Source organism: Scyliorhinus torazame, chromosome 3 (assembly GCF_047496885.1).
Source record: "Scyliorhinus torazame isolate Kashiwa2021f chromosome 3, sScyTor2.1, whole genome shotgun sequence".
Lineage (NCBI taxonomy): Eukaryota > Metazoa > Chordata > Chondrichthyes > Carcharhiniformes > Scyliorhinidae > Scyliorhinus > Scyliorhinus torazame.
The window spans coordinates 377,194,008-377,212,776 of NC_092709.1; the positions used below are offsets into that span (position 1 = coordinate 377,194,008).

The 18,769-nt window shown below is 62.0% G+C and overlaps 1 protein-coding gene across 4 annotated transcripts in view; it reads left to right on the forward strand.

The window, feature by feature from the left end:
• LOC140409375 (dynactin subunit 1-like) overlaps window positions 1–18,769 on the forward strand; it is a 276,463-nt gene that overhangs the window by 192,959 nt on the left and 64,735 nt on the right. For all 4 annotated transcript variants that reach the window (XM_072497822.1, XM_072497823.1, XM_072497824.1 and 1 more), the window contains one exon: window positions 2,480–2,632. In XM_072497822.1, the coding sequence (XP_072353923.1) occupies window positions 2,480–2,632 (153 nt within the window). The remainder of the gene's footprint in view (window positions 1–2,479; window positions 2,633–18,769) is intronic.

An 18,769-nucleotide genomic window follows, 5' to 3' on the forward strand; every position in this document is an offset into this window, starting at 1 on the left:
CACCTGGAGTACTGTAGCTGAAAGGCTAATAGAGGTGGATTCACAACCGAATTGGATAAATACTGAGAGGGGAATCATGGTGAAGAGTGAGATGGATTAGATAGTCACACCAGGAATACAGTAAAGACAGAATGCCCTCGCACCCCCTCGTGCCCCCTCCCGCCCTCGCACCCCCTCGCACCCCCTCGCACCCCCTCCCGCCCTCGCACCCCCCTCGTGCCCCCTCCCGCCCTCGCACCCCCTCGTGCCCCCTCCCGCCCTCGCGCCCCCTCCCGCCCTCGCACCCCCTCGCGCCCCCCCTCCCGCCCTCGCGGCCCCTCCCGCCCTCGCACCCCCTCCCGCCCTCGCACCCCCTCGCGCCCCCTCCCGCCCTCGCACCCCCTCGTGCCCCCCTCCCGCCCTCGCGCCCCCTCCCGCCCTCGCACCCCCTCGCGCCCCCTCCCGCCCTCGCGCCCCCTCGCGCCCCCTCCCGCCCTCGCACCCCCTCGCGCCCCCTCCCGCCCTCGCACCCCCTCGTGCCCCCTCCCGCCCCTCGTGCCCCCCTCCCCGCCCCTCCGCGCCCCCCTCCCCGCCCTCGCACCCCCTCGCGCCCCCCTCCCGCCCTCGCACCCCCTCGCGCCCCCTCCCGCCCTCGCACCCCCTCGCGCCCCCTCCCGCCCTCGCACCCCCTCGCGCCCCCTCCCGCCCTCGCACCCCCTCGTGCCCCCCTCCCGCCCTCGCACCCCCTCGCGCCCCCTCCCGCCCTCGCACCCCCTCCCGCCCTCGCACCCCCTCGTGCCCCCTCCCGCCCTCGCACCCCCTCGTGCCCCCTCCCGCCCTCGCACCCCCTCGCGCCCCCTCCCGCCCTCGCACCCCCTCGCGCCCCCTCCCGCCCTCGCGCCCCCCTCCCGCCCGCGCACCCCCTCCCGCCCTCGCACCCCCTCGTGCCCCCTCCCGCCCTCGCACCCCCTCCCGCCCTCGTGCCCCCTCCCGCCCTCGCACCCCTCCCGCCCTCGTGCCCCCTCCCGCCCTCGCGCCCCCTCCCGCCCTCGCCCCCTCCCGCCCTCGCGCCCCCTCCCGCCCTCGCGGCCCCCTCCCACCCTCGTGCCCCCTCCCGCCCTCGCGCCCCCTCCCGCCCTCGCCCCCCTCCCGCCCTCGCGCCCCCTCCCGCCCTCGCGCCCCCTCCCGCCCTCGCGCCCCCCTCCCGCCCTCGCGCCCCCTCCCGCCCTCGCGCCCCCTCCCCACCCTCGTGCCCCCTCCCGCCCTCGCGCCCCCCTCCCGCCCTCGCGCCCTCGTGCCCCCTCCCGCCCTCGCGCCCCCTCCCGCCCTCGCCCCCTCCCGCCCTCGCGCCCCCTCCCGCCCTCGCGCCCCCTCCCACCCTCGTGCCCCCTCCCGCCCTCGTGCCCCCTCCCGCCCTCGCGCCCCCCTCCCACCCTCGTGCCCCCTCCCGCCCTCGTGCCCCCTCCCGCCCTCGTGCCCCCCTCCCGCCCTCGCGCCCCCTCCCACCCTCGTGCCCCCTCCCGCCCTCGTGCCCCCTCCCGCCCTCGTGCCCCCTCCCGCCCTCGTGCCCCTTCCCGCCCTCGCGCCCCCTCCCGCCCTCGCCCCCTCCCGCCCTCGCCCCCTCCCGCCCTCGCCCCCCCTCCCGCCCTCGCCCCCTCCCGCCCTCGCCCCCTCCCGCCCTCGCCCCCTCCCGCCCTCGCCCCCTCCCGCCCTCGCCCCCTCCCGCCCTCTCGCGCCCTCGCGCGCCCTCGTGCCCCCTCCCGCCCTCGTGCCCCCTCCCGCCCTCGTGCCCCCTCCCGCCCTCGCGCCCCCTCCCGCCCTCGTGCCCCCTCCCGCCCTCGTGCCCCCTCCCGCCCTCGTGCCCCCTCCCGCCCTCGTGCCCCCTCCTGCCCTCGTGCCCCCTCCCGCCCTCGTGCCCCCTCCCGCCCTCGTGCCCCCTCCCGCCCTCGTGCCCCCTCCCGCCCTCGCGCCCCCTCCCGCCCTCGCCCCCTCCCGCCCTCGCCCCCTCCCGCCCTCGCCCCCTCCCGCCCTCGCCCCCTCCCGCCCTCTCCCGCCCTCGCGCCCTCGCGCCCCCTCCCGCCCTCGCGCCCCCTCGCGCCCCCTCCCGCCCTCGCGCCCCCTCCCGCCCTCGCGCCCTCGCACCCCCTCGCGCCCTCGCGCCCCCTCCCGCCCTCGCGCCCCCTCCCGCCCTCGCGCCCCCCTCCCGCACTCGCGCCCCCTCCCGCCCTCGCGCCCCCTCCCGCCCCCTCCCGCCCTCGCGCCCCCTCCCGCCCTCGCGCCCCCTCCCGCCCTCGCGCCCCCCTCCCGCCCTCGCGCCCCCCTCCCGCCCTCGCGCCCCCTCCCGCCCTCGCGCCCCCTCCCGCCCTCCCGCCCTCGCGCCCCCTCCCGCTGGACCCTCTGTGCCCTGTCCCTGCGTCTCTCTTGCCGCCTCCCATTGCCTCTTCTTTGTCCTTTCACTTTAATGCCCTGTGGTGAGCTTTGTCTCTCTCTGTGTCTTCAGGCCATTGAGATGGAGCTGCGTAAGATGGAGGTTCAACAAGCAAACCGTCACGTCTCATTACTGACCTCCTTCATGCCGGACTCCTTCCTGCGGCACGGTGCTGACCACGATGCCATCCTGGTCCTTCTACTGATCCCGCGTCTCGTCTGCAAGGTAGGCCCGGGAGGGAGAGCGTTTTGGCTCTCGGCCTCCACATCTCTGAATAGGTTAGTGGGGAGATGGGAGGGGATGGGGGGAGATTGGTGGGGAGGGGATGGGGGGAGGTTGGTGGGGAGGGGACGAGGGGGGAGGTTGATGGGGAGGGGATGGGGGGAGGTTGGTGGGGAGGGGATGGGGGAGGTTGATGGGGAGGGGATTGGGGGGAGGTTGGTGGGGAGGGGATGGGGGAGGTTGGTGGGGAGGGGACGAGGGGGGAGGTTGGTGGGGAGGGGATGGGGGAGGTTGGTGGGGAGGGGACGAGGGGGGAGGTTGATGGGGAGGGGATGGGGGAGGTTGGTGGGGAGGGGATGGGGGAGGTTGGTGGGGAGGGGATGGGGGAGGTTGGTGGGGAGGGGACGAGGGGGGAGGTTGATGGGGAGGGGATGGGGGAGGTTGGTGGGAGGGGACGAGGGGGGAGGTTGGTGGGGAGGGGATGGGGGAGGTTGGTGGGGAGGGGACGAGAGGGGAGATTGGTGGGGAGGGGGAGGTTGATGGGGAGGGGATGGGGGAGGTTGGTGGGGAGGGGATGGGGGAGGTTGGTGGGGAGGGGGACGAGGGGGGGAGGTTGATGGGGAGGGGATGGGGGAGGTTGGTGGGGAGGGGACGAGAGGGGAGATTGGTGGGGAGGGGGAGGTTGATGGGGAGGGGATGGGGGAGGTTGGTGGGGAGGGGACGAGAGGGGAGATTGGTGGGGAGGGGGAGGTTGATGGGGAGGGGATGGGGGAGGTTGGTGGGGAGGGGATGGGGGAGGTTGGTGGGGAGGGGACGAGGGGGGAGGTTGATGGGGAGGGGATGGGGAGAGGTTGGTGGGGAGGGGACGAGAGGGGAGGTTGGTGGGGAGGGACGAGGGGGGAGGTTGATGGGGAGGGGATGGGGGGAGGTTGGTGGGGAGGGGATGGGGGGGTGGTTGGTGGGGAGGGGATGGGGGGAGGTTGGTGGGGAGGGGATGGGGGGGGGTTGATGGGGAGGGGATGGGGAGGTTGGTGGGGAGGGGATGGGGGGGGGGTTGGTGGGAGGGGATGGGGGGGAGGTTGGTGGGGAGGGGACGAGCGGGGAGGTTGATGGGGAGGGGACGAGGGGGGAGGTGGTGGGAGGGGATGGGGGGGAGGTTGGTGGGGAGGGGATGAGGGGAGGTGGTGGGAGGGGATGGGGGCGTTTGGTGGGGAGGGGATGGGGGGAGGTTGATGGGAGGGGATGGGGGGAGGTGGTGGGGAGGGGATGGGGGAGGTTGATGGGGAGGGGATGGGGGGAGGTTGGTGGGGAGGGGACGAGGGGGGAGGTTGATGGGGAGGGGACGAGGGGGGAGGTTGGTGGGGAGGGGATGGGGGGAGGTTGGTGGGGAGGGGACGAGAGGGGAGGTTGGTGGGGAGTGGACGAGGGGGGAGGTTGATGGGGAGGGGGATGGGGGGAGTTTGGTGGGGAGGGGATGAGGGGAGGTTGGGTGGGGAGGGGATGGGGGGGTTTGGTGGGGAGGGGATGGGGGAGGTTGGTGGGGAGGGGATGGGGGGAAGTTGGTGGGGAGGGGACGAGGGGGGAGGTTGGTGGGAGGGGATGGGGGAGGTTGGTGGGGAGGGGGAGGGGGAGGTTGGTGGGGAGGGGATGGGGGGAGGTTGGTGGGGAGGGATGGGGAGGTTGGTGGGGAGGGGATGGGGGAGGTTGGTGGGGAGGGGATGGGGGGAGGTTGGTGGGGAGGGGACGAGGGGGAGGTTGGTGGGGAGGGGGTGGGGGAGGTTGGTGGGGAGGGGAGGGGGAGGTTGGTGGGGAGGGGATGGGGGGAGGATGGTGGGGAGGGAATGGGGGGAGGGGGACGAGGGGGGAGGTTGGTGGGAGGTGACGAGGGGGAGGTTGGTGGGGAGGGGACGAGGGGGGAGTTTGGTGGGGAGGGGACGAGGGGGAGGTTGATGGGGAGGGGACGAGGGGGAGGTTGGTGGGGAGGGGGACGAGGGGAGGTTGATGGGGAGGGGACGAGGGGGAGGTTGGTGGGGAGGGGACGAGGGGGAGGTTGATGGGGAGGGACGAGGGGGAGGTTGGTGGGGAGGGGACCGAGGGGGGAGTTTGGGTGGGAGGGGACGTGGGGGGAGGTTGGTGGGGAGGTGACGAGGGGGAGGTTGGTGGGGAGGGGACGAGGGGGGAGTTTGGTGGTGAGGGTGGGAGGGGATGGGGGGGGAGGTGGGAGGGGACGAGGGGGGAGGTTGATGGGGAGGGGACGTGGGGGGAGGTTGGTGGGAGAGGGGACGAGGGGGAGGTTGGTGGGGAGGGGACGAGGGGGAGGTTGATGGGGAGGGGACGAGGGGGGGGAGGTTGGTGGGGAGGGGACGAGGGGGGGAGGTTGGTGGGGAGGGGACGAGGGGGAGGTTGATGGGGAGGGGATGAGGGGGGAGGTTGGTGGGGAGGGGATGAGGGGGGAGGTTGGTGGGGAGGGGACGAGGGGGGAGGTAGGTGGGAGGTTGGTGGGGAGGGGGGAAGTTGGTGGGGAGGTGACGAGGGGGAGGTTGGTGGGGGAGGACGAGGGGTGATGTTGGTGGGGAGGGTGGGAGGGGATGAGGGGGAGGTTGGGGAAGGGGACAAGGGGAGGGGGGCGTTGTGGGAGGTTGGTGGGGAGAGGGGGAGTTTGGGGAGTTGTGAGAGGTTGGTGGGGTGGGAGGAGAGAGAGAGGTTGGTGGGGTGGTGGGAGGTTGGGGGAGGGGACGAGGGGAGGTTGGGGTGGTGGGGGAGGGGAGGTTGGTGGGGCGGGGGAGAGGGAGAGGTTGGTGGGGAGTGTGGAGAGGGGAGGTTGGGGGGGTGAGGGGAGTGAATGTGACGAGGGGAGGTTGGTGGGGTGAGGGGAGGGGACGAGGGAGAAGTTGGTGGGGTGGGGAGGTTTGGGGGAGGGGACGAGGGGAGGTTGGGGTGGTGGGGGAGGGGAGGAGGGGAGGTTGGTGGGGCGGGGGAGAGGGGATGAGGGGGGAGGTTGGGGAAGGGGACGAGGGGAGGTTGGGGAAGGGGACGAGGGGAGGGGACGAGGGGAGGTTGGTGGGGAGGGTGGGAGGGGATGAGGGGGAGGTTGGGGAAGGGGACGAGGGGAGGGGGCGAGTGGGAGGTTGGTGGGGTGGGGGGAGGGGACGAGGGGAGGTTGGTGGGGTGGGTGGGAGGGGATGAGGGAAAGGTTGGGGAAGGGGACGAGGGGATGGGGGCGAGTGGGAGGTTGGTGGGGTGGGGGTAGTGGACGAGGGGAGGGGACGAGAGGAGGTTGGTGGGGTGGGGGGAGGGGAGGTTGGGGGGAGGGGGCGAGGGGAGGTTGGGGGGTGAGGGGAGGGGACGAGGGTGGTTGGTGGGGAGGGGATGAGGGGGAGGTTGGGGAAGGGGACGAGGGGAGGGGGTGAGGGGAGGTTGGGGGGGTGGGGGGAGGGGACGAGGGGGAGGTTGGTGTGGGGAGGACGAGGGGTGATGTTGGTGGGGAGGGTGGGAGGGGATGAGGGGGAGGTTGGGGAAGGGGACGAGGGGAGGGGGCGAGTGGGAGGTTGGTGGGGAGAGGGGGAGTTTGGGGAGTTGAGAGGTTGGTGGGGTGGGAGGAGAGAGAGAGGTTGGTGGGGTGGTGGGAGGTTGGGGGAGGGGACGAGGGGAGGTTGGGGTGGTGGGGGAGGGGAGGAGGGGAGGTTGGTGGGGCGGGGGAGAGGGAGAGGTTGGTGGGGAGTGTGGAGAGGGGAGGTTGGGGGGGTGAGGGGAGTGAATGTGACGAGGGGAGGTTGGTGGGGTGAGGGGAGGGGACGAGGGAGAGGTTGGTGGGGTGGGGGAGGTTTGGGGGAGGGGACGAGGGGAGGTTGGGGTGGTGGGGGGGTTGGTGGGGCGGAGGAGAGGGGATGAGGGGGGAGGTTGGGGAAGGGGACGAGGGGAGGTTGGGGAAGGGGACGAGGGGAGGTTGGGGTGGTGGGGGGGTTGGTGGGGCGGGGGAGAGGGGATGAGGGGGGAGGTTGGGGAAGGGGACGAGGGGAGGTTGGGGAAGGGGACGAGGGGAGGGGGACGAGGGGAGGTTGGTGGGGAGGGTGGGAGGGGATGAGGGGGAGGTTGGGGAAGGGGACAAGGGGAGGGGGCGAGTGGGAGGTTGGTGGGGTGGGGGGAGGGGACGAGGGGAGGGGACGAGGGGAGGTTGGTGTGGTGGGGGGAGGGGAGGTTGGGGGGAGGGGGCGAGGGGAGGTTGGGGGGGTGAGGGGAGGGGACGAGGGTGGTTGGTGGGGAGGGTGGGAGGGGATGAGGGGGAGGTTGGGGAAGGGGACGAGGGGAGGGGGCGAGGGGAGGTTGGGGGGTGGGGGGAGGGGACGAGGGGGAGGTTGGTGGGGGGAGGACGAGGGGTGATGTTGGTGGGGAGGGTGGGAGGGGATGAGGGGGAGGTTGGGGAAGGGGACGAGGGGAGGGGGCGAGTGGGAGGTTGGTGGGGAGAGGGGGAGTTTGGGGAGTTGTGAGAGGTTGGTGGGGTGGGAGGAGAGAGAGAGGTTGGTGGGGTGGTGGGAGGTTGGGGGAGGGGACGAGGGGAGGTTGGGGTGGTGGGGGAGGGGAGGAGGGGAGGTTGGTGGCGCGGGGGAGAGGGAGAGGTTGGTGGGGAGTGTGGAGAGGGGAGTTTGGGGGGGTGAGGGGAGTGAATGTGACGAGGGGAGGTTGGTGGGGTGAGGGGAGGAGACGAGGGAGAAGTTGGTGGGGTGGGGAGGTTTGGGGGAGGGGACGAGGGGAGGTTGGGGTGGTGGGGGAGGGGAGGAGGGGAGGTTGGTGGGGCGGGGGAGAGGGGATGAGGGGGGAGGTTGGGGAAGGGGACGAGGGGAGGTTGGGGAAGGGGACGAGGGGAGGGGACGAGGGGAGGTTGGTGGAGAGGGTGGGAGGGGATGAGGGGGAGGTTGGGGAAGGGGACGAGGGGAGGGGGCGAGTGGGAGGTTGGGGGGGTGGGGGGAGGGGACGAGGGGATGTTGGTGGGGGGAGGGGACGAGGGGAGGTTGGTGGGGGGAGGGGACGAGGGGAGGTTGGTGGGGGGAGGGGACGAGGGGAGGTTGGGGGGGGGAGGGGACGAGGGGAGGTTGGTGGGGGGAGGGGACGAGGGGAGGTTGGTGGGGGGAGGGGACGAGGGGAGGTTGGTGGGGGGAGGGGACGAGGGGAGGTTGGGGGGGGGAGGGGACGAGGGGAGGTTGGTGGGGGGAGGGGACGAGGGGAGGTTGGTGGGGGGAGGGGACGAGGGGAGGTTGGGGGGGGGAGGGGACGAGGGGAGGTTGGTGGGGGGAGGGGACGAGGGGAGGTTGGTGGGGGGAGGGGACGAGGGGAGGTTGGTGGGGGGAGGGGACGAGGGGAGGTTTGGGGGGGGAGGGGACGAGGGGATGTTGGTGGGGGGAGGGGACGAGGGGAGGTTGGTGGGGGGAGGGGACGAGGGGAGGTTGGGGGGGGGAGGGGACGAGGGGAGGTTGGGGGGGGGAGGGGACGAGGGGAGGTTGGTGGGGAGGGTGGGAGGGGATGAGGGGGAGGTTGGGGAAGGGGACGAGGGAAGGGGGCGAGGGGAGGTTGGGGGGGGGAGGGGACGAGGGGATGTTGGTGGGGGGAGGGGACGAGGGGAGGTTGGTGGGGGGAGGGGACGAGGGGAGGTTGGGGGGGCGAGGTGATGGGAATCGGTGAATCGAGGGTGCTGAGGAAGACTGAGAATCGCAGCGTTGTCACAGAGCAGGAGCGCATTCGGCCATTGTACCCGCACCGACTCCACCATTGGGATAGTCAGCATGGCTTTGTGAAGGGTAGGTCATGCCTCACAAACCTTATTGAGTTCTTTGAGAAGGTGACTGAACAGGTAGACGAGGGTAGAGCAGTTGATGTGGTGTATATGGATTTCAGCAAAGCGTTTGATAAGGTTCCCCACGGTAGGCTATTGCAGAAAATACGGAGGCTGGGGATTGAGGGTGATTTAGAGATGTGGATCAGAAATTGGCTAGCTGAAAGAAGACAGAGGGTGGTGGTTGATGGGAAATGTTCAGAATGGAGTTCTGTCACAAGTGGAGTACCACAAGGATCTGTTCTGGGGCCGTTGCTGTTTGTCATTTTTATCAATGACCTAGAGGAAGGTGCAGAGGGGTGGGTGAGTAAATTTGCAGACGATACTAAAGTCGGTGGTGTTGTCGATAGTGTGGAAGGATGTAGCAGGTTACAGAGGGATATAGATAAGCTGCAGAGCTGGGCTGAGAGGTGGCAAATGGAGTTTAATGTAGAGAAGTGTGAGGTGATTCACTTTGGAAGGAATAACAGGAATGCGGAATATTTGGCTAATGGTAAAGTTCTTGGAAGTGTGGATGAGCAGAGGGATCTAGGTGTCCATGTACATAGATCCCTGAAAGTTGCCACCCAGGTTGATAGGGTTGTGAAGAAGGCCAATGGAGTGTTGGCCTTTATTGGTAGAGGGATTGAGTTCCGGAGTCAGGAGGTCATGTTGCAGCTGTACAGAACTCTGGTACGGCCGCATTTGGAGTATTGCGTACAGTTCTGGTCACCGCATTATAGGAAGGACGTGGAGGCTTTGGAGCGGGTGCAGAGGAGATTTACCAGGATGTTGCCTGGTATGGAGAGAAAATCTTATGAGGAAAGGCTGATGGACTTGAGATTGTTTTCGTTGGAGAGAAGAAGGTTAAGAGGAGACTTAATAGAGGCATACAAAATGATCAGGGGGTTGGATAGGGTGGACAGTGAGAGCCTTCTCCCGCGGATGGATATGGCTGGCACGAGGGGACGTAACTTTAAACTGAGGGGTAATAGATATAGGACAGAGGTCAGAGGTAGGTTCTTTACGCAAAGAGTAGTGAGGCCGTGGAATGCCCTACCTGCTACAGTAGTGAACTCGCCAACATTGAGGGCATTTAAAAGTTTATTGGATAAACATATGGATGATAATGGCATAGTGTAGGTTAGATGGCTTTTGTTTCGGTGCAACATCGTGGGCCGAAGGGCCTGTACTGCGCTGTATTGTTCTATGTTCTATGTTCTGTGGGCAATTCACATTGTGCCTTTTTCCCGGGAACCCTGCACATTCTTAACTTTCAGACACCCGTCTCCTCCCCCCTCGAACACCTCGATTGAACTGCCTCCACGACACTGCCAGGTCGCGCATTCCAGACACAAACCACTCGCTGGGTGGAAAAGATCTTTCTCACATCACATTTGCTTCTTTTGCAAATCATTTTAAATCTCTGCCTCTCATTCTTGATGCTTATACGAGGGGGAACATTCCCCGTCTACTCTGCACAGTCCCCATCATGATTTCCAACATCGCTATCAAACCTCCTCTCAGCCTTCTTCTGTCCAAGGAGACCATTCCTTCTCTGTCACATTCAATCCCTTTCCCTGCAGACCCAATTCTGGCAAAATGTACGGGGCAGGTGCGATTTCCAGAACACAGCCATTGGTCTGATTGAAGCCAAGCTCATCCAATTCCCCTGTCTCACCGGATCAGGGCACGCTGTAATAAAGAACAAAGGACAATACAGCACAGGAACAGGCCCTTCGGCCCTCCCAGCCTGTGCTGGTCAGGCTACCAACCTTGGCCAAAACCCCCAGCACCTCCTCGTGCCGTATCCCTCTCTACCCGTCCGATCCATGTGTTTGTCAAGGTGCCTTTTGAACACTGTTAATGTATCTGCTTCCCCAACCTCCTCTGGCAATGTGTTCCAGGCTCTCACCACCCTCTGTGTAAAAAACCTGCCTCACACATCTCCTCTAAACTTTGCCCCACGGACCTTAAACCACTGCCCCCTGGTGACTGACCCCTCCACCCTGGGAAAGAATGCCTGCCCATCCACTCTATCCATGCCCCTTGTAGACCTCTATCAGGTCACCCCTCAACCTCCGTCTTTCTAATGAAAACAGTCCGAGTCTATTCAGCCTCTCCACATAGCCAACACCCTTGAGATCAGGCAAAAGATTAGAGTAGATGTACGAGGCAAGTTTTTTACACCGAGGGTAGTGGGTGCCTGGAACTCGCTACCGGAGGAGGTGGTGGAAGCAGGGACGATAGTGACATTTAAGGGGCGTTTTGACAAATACATGAATAGGATGGGAATAGAAGGATACGGACCCAGGAAGTGTAGAAGATTGTAGTTTAGTCGGGCAGCATGGTCGGCACGGGCTTGGAGGGCCGAAGGGCCTGTTCCTGTTCTGTACATTTCTTTGTTCTTTCGAGGGTCCCACTGCCAATTTGATGAATCCAGTCAACATGCATATGAAAATCACCCATGGTTACCATTCTTCCCTGCTCACAAGCCCTCATTATTTCTTGGTTGATACTATACCCCACTTTGGAAGCATTGCTCAGACATGGGAAATTGCTCCAACCAAGGAGTTTTTCCTTTGTTTTTTATTTCCACCCAGATCGATTCAACATCTCGGCCCTTAGTGACGATATCATTTCTTAATATAGCCTTGACGCCATCTTTAACCAATACAGCAACTCCACCTCCTCTTCCAACCTGCCTATCCCTCCGGAATACGGAGTACCCTTGGACGTGTAACTCCCAGTCCTTGTCTTCCTGAGTTTCAACGATCCCCCAAACCATTTGTCTCTATTTGTGCTGTCAGCTGATTGGCCTTATTCGGAATACAGTGTGCATTTCGGTACAACGTTTTTACATATGTCCTTCTCATTTGCCTTTCCCTTGTGGGATTTTCTTGTGCACTACACTTTTCCCACATTCTGACCTCATTCATCCCTGATAACACTCAGCCTCATCCTCAACTGTTACTCTCACAGCCTCCTGACACTTTGATATTTTATGTTTCCTTCCCCCTCCGTAGTGGTTAGACTGGCCCTGCCTGTCCATCCCGTTAACCTCTCCTCACACACTGACCATCCCGTTAACCTCTCCTCACACACTGTCCATCCCGTTAACCTCTCCTCAGACACTGACCATCCCGTTAACCTCTCCTCACACACTGTCCATCCCGTTAACCTCTCCTCAGACACTGACCATCCCGTTAACCTCTCCTCACACGCTGTCCATCCCGTTCTCCTCACACACTGTCCATCCCGTTAACCTCTCCTCACACGCTGTCCATCCCGTTCTCCTCACACACTGACCATCCCGTTAACCTCTCCTCACACACTGACCATCCCGTTAACCTCTCCTCACACACTGACCATCCCGTTAACCTCTCCTCACACATTGACCATCCCGTTAACCTCTCCTCACACGCTGACCTGTCCATCCCGTTAACCTCTCCTCACACACTGACCATCCCGTTAACCTCTCCTCACACACTGACCATCCCGTTAACCCCTCCTCACACGCTGACCATCCCGTTAACCTCTCCTCACACACTGACCATCCCGTTAACCTCTCCTCACACACTGTCCATCCCGTTAACCTCTCCTCACACACTGACCATCCCGTTAACCTCTCCTCACACACTGACCATCCCGTTAACCTCTCCTCAGACGCTGTCCATCCCGTTAACCTCTCCTCACACACTGACCATCCCGTTAACCTCTCCTCACACACTGACCTGTCCATCCCGTTCTCCTCACACACTGTCCATCCCGTTAACCTCTCCTCACACACTGACCTGTCCATCCCGTTCTCCTCACACACTGACCATCCCGTTAACCTCTCCTCACACACTGACCATCCCGTTAACCTCTCCTCACACGCTGACCATCCCGTTAACCTCTCCTCACACGCTGTCCATCCCGTTCTCCTCACACACTGTCCATCCCGTTAACCTCTCCTCACACACTGACCATCCCGTTAACCTCTCCTCACACGCTGACCATCCCGTTAACCTCTCCTCACACGCTGACCATCCCGTTAACCTCTCCTCACACACTGACCATCCCGTTAACCTCTCCTCACACACTGACCATCCCGTTAACCTCTCCTCACACGCTGTCCATCCCGTTAACCTCTCCTCACACACTGACCATCCCGTTAACCTCTCCTCACACACTGACCATCCCGTTAACCTCTCCTCACACACTGACCATCCCGTTAACCTCTCCTCACACGCTGTCCATCCCGTTAACCTCTCCTCACACGCTGACCATCCCGTTAACCTCTCCTCACACACTGACCATCCCGTTAACCTCTCCTCACACTCTGTCCATCCCGTTCTCCTCACACACTGTCCATCCCGTTAACCTCTCCTCACACGCTGACCTGTCCATCCCGTTAACCTCTCCTCACACACTGACCATCCCGTTAACCTCTCCTCACACTCTGTCCATCCCGTTAACCTCTCCTACTGACCATCCCGTTAACCTCTCCTCACACACTGACCATCCCGTTAACCTCTCCTCACACGCTGTCCATCCCGTTAACCTCTCCTCACACACTGACCATCCCGTTAACCTCTCCTCACGCTGTCCATCCCGTTAACTTCTCCTCACACACTGACCATCCCGTTAACCTCTCCTCACACGCTGACCATCCCGTTAACCTTTCCTCACACACTGACCATCCCGTTAACCTCTCCTCACACACTGACCATCCCGTTAACCTCTCCTCACACACTGACCATCCCGTTAACCTCTCCTCACACACTGACCATCCCGTTAACCTCTCCTCACACACTGTCCATCCCGTTAACCTCTCCTCACACGCTGACCATCCCGTTAACCTCTCCTCACACACTGACCATCCCGTTAACCTCTCCTCACACGCTGACCATCCCGTTAACCTCTCCTCACACACTGTCCATCCCGTTAACCTCTCCTCACACACTGACCATCCCGTTAACCTCTCCTCACACACTGACCATCCCGTTAACCTCTCCTCACACGCTGACCATCCCGTTAACCTCTCCTCACACGCTGACCATCCCGTTAACCTCTCCTCACACACTGACCATCCCGTTAACCTCTCCTCACACACTGACCATCCCGTTAACCTCTCCTCACACACTGTCCATCCCGTTAACCTCTCCTCACACACTGACCATCCCGTTAACCTCTCCTCACACACTGACCATCCCGTTAACCTCTCCTCACACACTGACCATCCCGTTAACCTCTCCTCACACACTGACCATCCCGTTAACCTCTCCTCACACGCTGACCATCCCGTTAACCTCTCCTCACACTCTGACCATCCCGTTAACCTCTCCTCACACACTGACCATCCCGTTAACCTCTCCTCACACGCTGTCCATCCCGTTAACCTCTCCTCACACGCTGACCATCCCGTTAACCTCTCCTCACGCTGTCCATCCCGTTAACTTCTCCTCACACACTGACCATCCCGTTAACCTCTCCTCACACGCTGACCATCCCGTTAACCTCTCCTCACACACTGACCTGTCCATCCCGTTAACCTCTCCTCACACGCTGACCTGTCCATCCCGTTAACCTCTCCTCACACACTGTCCATCCCGTTAACCTCTCCTCACACACTGACCTGTCCATCCCGTTCTCCTCACACACTGACCATCCCGTTAACCTCTCCTCACACACTGACCATCCCGTTAACCTCTCCTCACACGCTGACCATCCCGTTAACCTCTCCTCACACACTGTCCATCCCGTTAACCTCTCCTCACACACTGACCATCCCGTTAACCTCTCCTCACACGCTGACCATCCCGTTAACCTCGCCTCACACACTGACCATCCCGTTAACCTCTCCTCACACGCTGACCATCCCGTTAACCTCTCCTCACACACTGACCATCCCGTTAACCTCTCCTCACACACTGACCATCCCGTTAACCTCTCCTCACACACTGACCATCCCGTTAACCTCTCCTCAGACGCTGTCCATCCCGTTAACCTCTCCTCACACACTGACCATCCCGTTAACCTCTCCTCACACACTGACCATCCCGTTAACCTCTCCTCACACGCTGACCATCCCGTTAACCTCTCCTCACACACTGACCATCCCGTTAACCTCTCCTCACACACTGTCCATCCCGTTAACCTCTCCTCACACACTGACCATCCCGTTAACCTCTCCTCACACACTGACCATCCCGTTAACCTCTCCTCACGCTGTCCATCCCGTTCTCCTCACACGCTGACCATCCCGTTAACCTCTCCTCACACACTGACCATCCCGTTAACCTCTCCTCACACGCTGACCATCCCGTTAACCTCTCCTCACACGCTGACCATCCCGTTAACCTCTCCTCACACACTGTCCATCCCGTTAACCTCTCCTCGCACACTGACCATCCCGTTAACCTCTCCTCACACGCTGTCCATCCCGTTAACCTCTCCTCACACACTGACCATCCCGTTAACCTCTCCTCACACGCTGTCCATCCCGTTAACCTCTCCTCACACGCTGACCATCCCGTTAACCTCTCCTCACACGCTGACCATCCCGTTAACCTCTCCTCACACACTGACCATCCCGTTAACCTCTCCTCACACGCTGTCCATCCCGTTAACCTCTCCTCACACGCTGACCATCCCGTTAACCTCTCCTCACACATTGACCATCCCGTTAACCTCTCCTCACACACTGACCATCCCGTTAACCTCTCCTCACACACTGTCCATCCCGTTAACTTCTCCTTACACACTGACCATCCCGTTAACCTGTCCTCACACACTGACCATCCCGTTAACCTCTCCTCACACACTGTCCATCCCGTTAACCTCGCCTCACACTCTGACCATCCTGTTAACCTCTCCTCACACGCTGACCATCCCGTTAACCTCTCCTCACACACTGTCCATCCCGTTAACCTCTCCTCACACGCTGACCATCCCGTTAACCTCTCCTCACACACTGACCATCCCGTTAACCTCTCCTCACACACTGTCCATCCCGTTAACCTCGCCTCACACTCTGACCATCCTGTTAACCTCTCCTCACACGCTGACCATCCCGTTAACCTCTCCTCACACACTGTCCATCCCGTTAACCTCTCCTCACACGCTGACCATCCCGTTAACCTCTCCTCACACACTGACCATCCCGTTAACCTCTCCTCACACACTGACCATCCTGTTAACCTCTCCTCACACACTGACCTGTCCATCCCGTTAACCTCTCCTCACACGCTGACCTGTCCATCCCGTTAACCTCTCCTCACACGCTGACCTGTCCATCCCGTTAACCTCTCCTCACATCCTGACCATCCCGTTAACCTCGCCTCACACACTGACCATCCCGTTAACCTCTCCTCACACACTGTCCATCCCGTTAACCTCTCCTCACACACTGACCATCCCGTTAACCTCTCCTCACACACTGACCTGTCCATCCCGTTAACCTCTCCTCACACGCTGACCTGTCCATCCCGTTAACTTCTCCTCACGCTGTCCATCCCGTTAACTTCTCCTCACACACTGACCATCCCATTAACCTCTCCTCACACACTGACCATCCCGTTAACCTCTCCTCACACACTGACCATCCCGTTAACCTCTCCTCACACACTGACCATCCCGTTAACCTCTCCTCACACACTGACCATCCCGTTAACCTCTCCTCACACGCTGTCCATCCCGTTAACCTCTCCTCACACGCTGACCATCCCGTTAACCTCTCCTCACACACTGACCATCCCGTTAACCTCTCCTCACACTCTGTCCATCCCGTTCTCCTCACACACTGTCCATCCCGTTAACCTCTCCTCACACGCTGACCTGTCCATCCCGTTAACCTCTCCTCACACACTGACCATCCCGTTAACCTCTCCTCACACTCTGTCCATCCCGTTAACCTCTCCTACTGACCATCCCGTTAACCTCTCCTCACACACTGACCATCCCGTTAACCTCTCCTCACACGCTGTCCATCCCGTTAACCTCTCCTCACACACTGACCATCCCGTTAACCTCTCCTCACGCTGTCCATCCCGTTAACTTCTCCTCACACACTGACCATCCCGTTAACCTCTCCTCACACGCTGACCATCCCGTTAACCTTTCCTCACACACTGACCATCCCGTTAACCTCTCCTCACACACTGACCATCCCGTTAACCTCTCCTCACACACTGACCATCCCGTTAACCTCTCCTCACACACTGACCATCCCGTTAACCTCTCCTCACATCCTGACCATCCCGTTAACCTCGCCTCACACACTGACCATCCCGTTAACCTCTCCTCACACACTGACCATCCCGTTAACCTCTCCTCACACACTGACCATCCCGTTAACCTCTCCTCACACACTGTCCATCCCGTTAACCTCTCCTCACACGCTGACCATCCCGTTAACCTCTCCTCACACACTGACCATCCCGTTAACCTCTCCTCACACGCTGACCATCCCGTTAACCTCTCCTCACACACTGTCCATCCCGTTAACCTCTCCTCACACACTGACCATCCCGTTAACCTCTCCTCACACACTGACCATCCCGTTAACCTCTCCTCACACACTGACCATCCCGTTAACCTCTCCTCACACGCTGACCATCCCGTTAACCTCTCCTCACACGCTGACCATCCCGTTAACCTCTCCTCACACACTGACCATCCCGTTAACCTCTCCTCACACACTGACCATCCCGTTAACCTCTCCTCACACACTGTCCATCCCGTTAACCTCTCCTCACACACTGACCATCCCGTTAACCTCTCCTCACACACTGACCATCCCGTTAACCTCTCCTCACACACTGACCATCCCGTTAACCTCTCCTCACACACTGACCATCCCGTTAACCTCTCCTCACACGCTGACCATCCCGTTAACCTCTCCTCACACTCTGACCATCCCGTTAACCTCTCCTCACACACTGTCCATCCCGTTAACCTCTCCTCACACACTGACCATCCCGTTAACCTCTCCTCACACGCTGTCCATCCCGTTAACCTCTCCTCACACACTGACCATCCCGTTAACCTCTCCTCACGCTGTCCATCCCGTTAACTTCTCCTCACACACTGACCATCCCGTTAACCTCTCCTCACACACTGACCTGTCCATCCCGTTAACCTCTCCTCACACGCTGACCTGTCCATCCCGTTAACCTCTCCTCACACACTGTCCATCCCGTTAACCTCTCCTCACACACTGACCTGTCCATCCCGTTCTCCTCACACACTGACCATCCCGTTAACCTCTCCTCACACACTGACCATCCCGTTAACCTCTCCTCACACACTGACCATCCCGTTAACCTCTCCTCACACACTGACCATCCCGTTAACCTCTCCTCAGACGCTGTCCATCCCGTTAACCTCTCCTCACACACTGACCATCCCGTTAACCTCTCCTCACACACTGACCATCCCGTTAACCTCTCCTCACACGCTGACCATCCCGTTAACCTCTCCTCACACACTGACCATCCCGTTAACCTCTCCTCACACACTGTCCATCCCGTTAACCTCTCCTCACACGCTGACCATCCCGTTAACCTCTCCTCACACACTGACCATCCCGTTAACCTCTCCTCACACACTGACCATCCCGTTAACCTCTCCTCACGCTGTCCATCCCGTTCTCCTCACACGCTGACCATCCCGTTAACCTCTCCTCACACGCTGACCATCCCGTTAACCTCTCCTCACACGCTGACCATCCCGTTAACCTCTCCTCACACGCTGACCATCCCGTTAACCTCTCCTCACACACTGTCCATCCCGTTAACCTCTCCTCGCACACTGACCATCCCGTTAACCTCTCCTCACACGCTGTCCATCCCGTTAACCTCTCCTCACACACTGACCATCCCGTTAACCTCTCCTCACACGCTGTCCATCCCGTTAACCTCTCCTCACACGCTGACCATCCCGTTAACCTCTCCTCACACGCTGACCATCCCGTTAACCTCTCCTCACACGCTGTCCATCCCGTTAACCTCTCCTCACACGCTGACCATCCCGTTAACCTCTCCTCACACATTGACCATCCCGTTAACCTCTCCTCACACACTGTCCATCCCGTTAACCTCTCCTCACACGCTGACCATCCCGTTAACCTCTCCTCACACACTGTCCATCCCGTTAACTTCTCCTTACACACTGACCATCCCGTTAACCTGTCCTCACACACTGACCATCCCGTTAACCTCTCCTCACACACTGTCCATCCCGTTAACCTCGCCTCACACTCTGACCATCCCGTTAACCTCTCCTCACACACTGACCATCCCGTTAACCTCTCCTCACACACTGACCTGTCCATCCCGTTAACCTCTCCT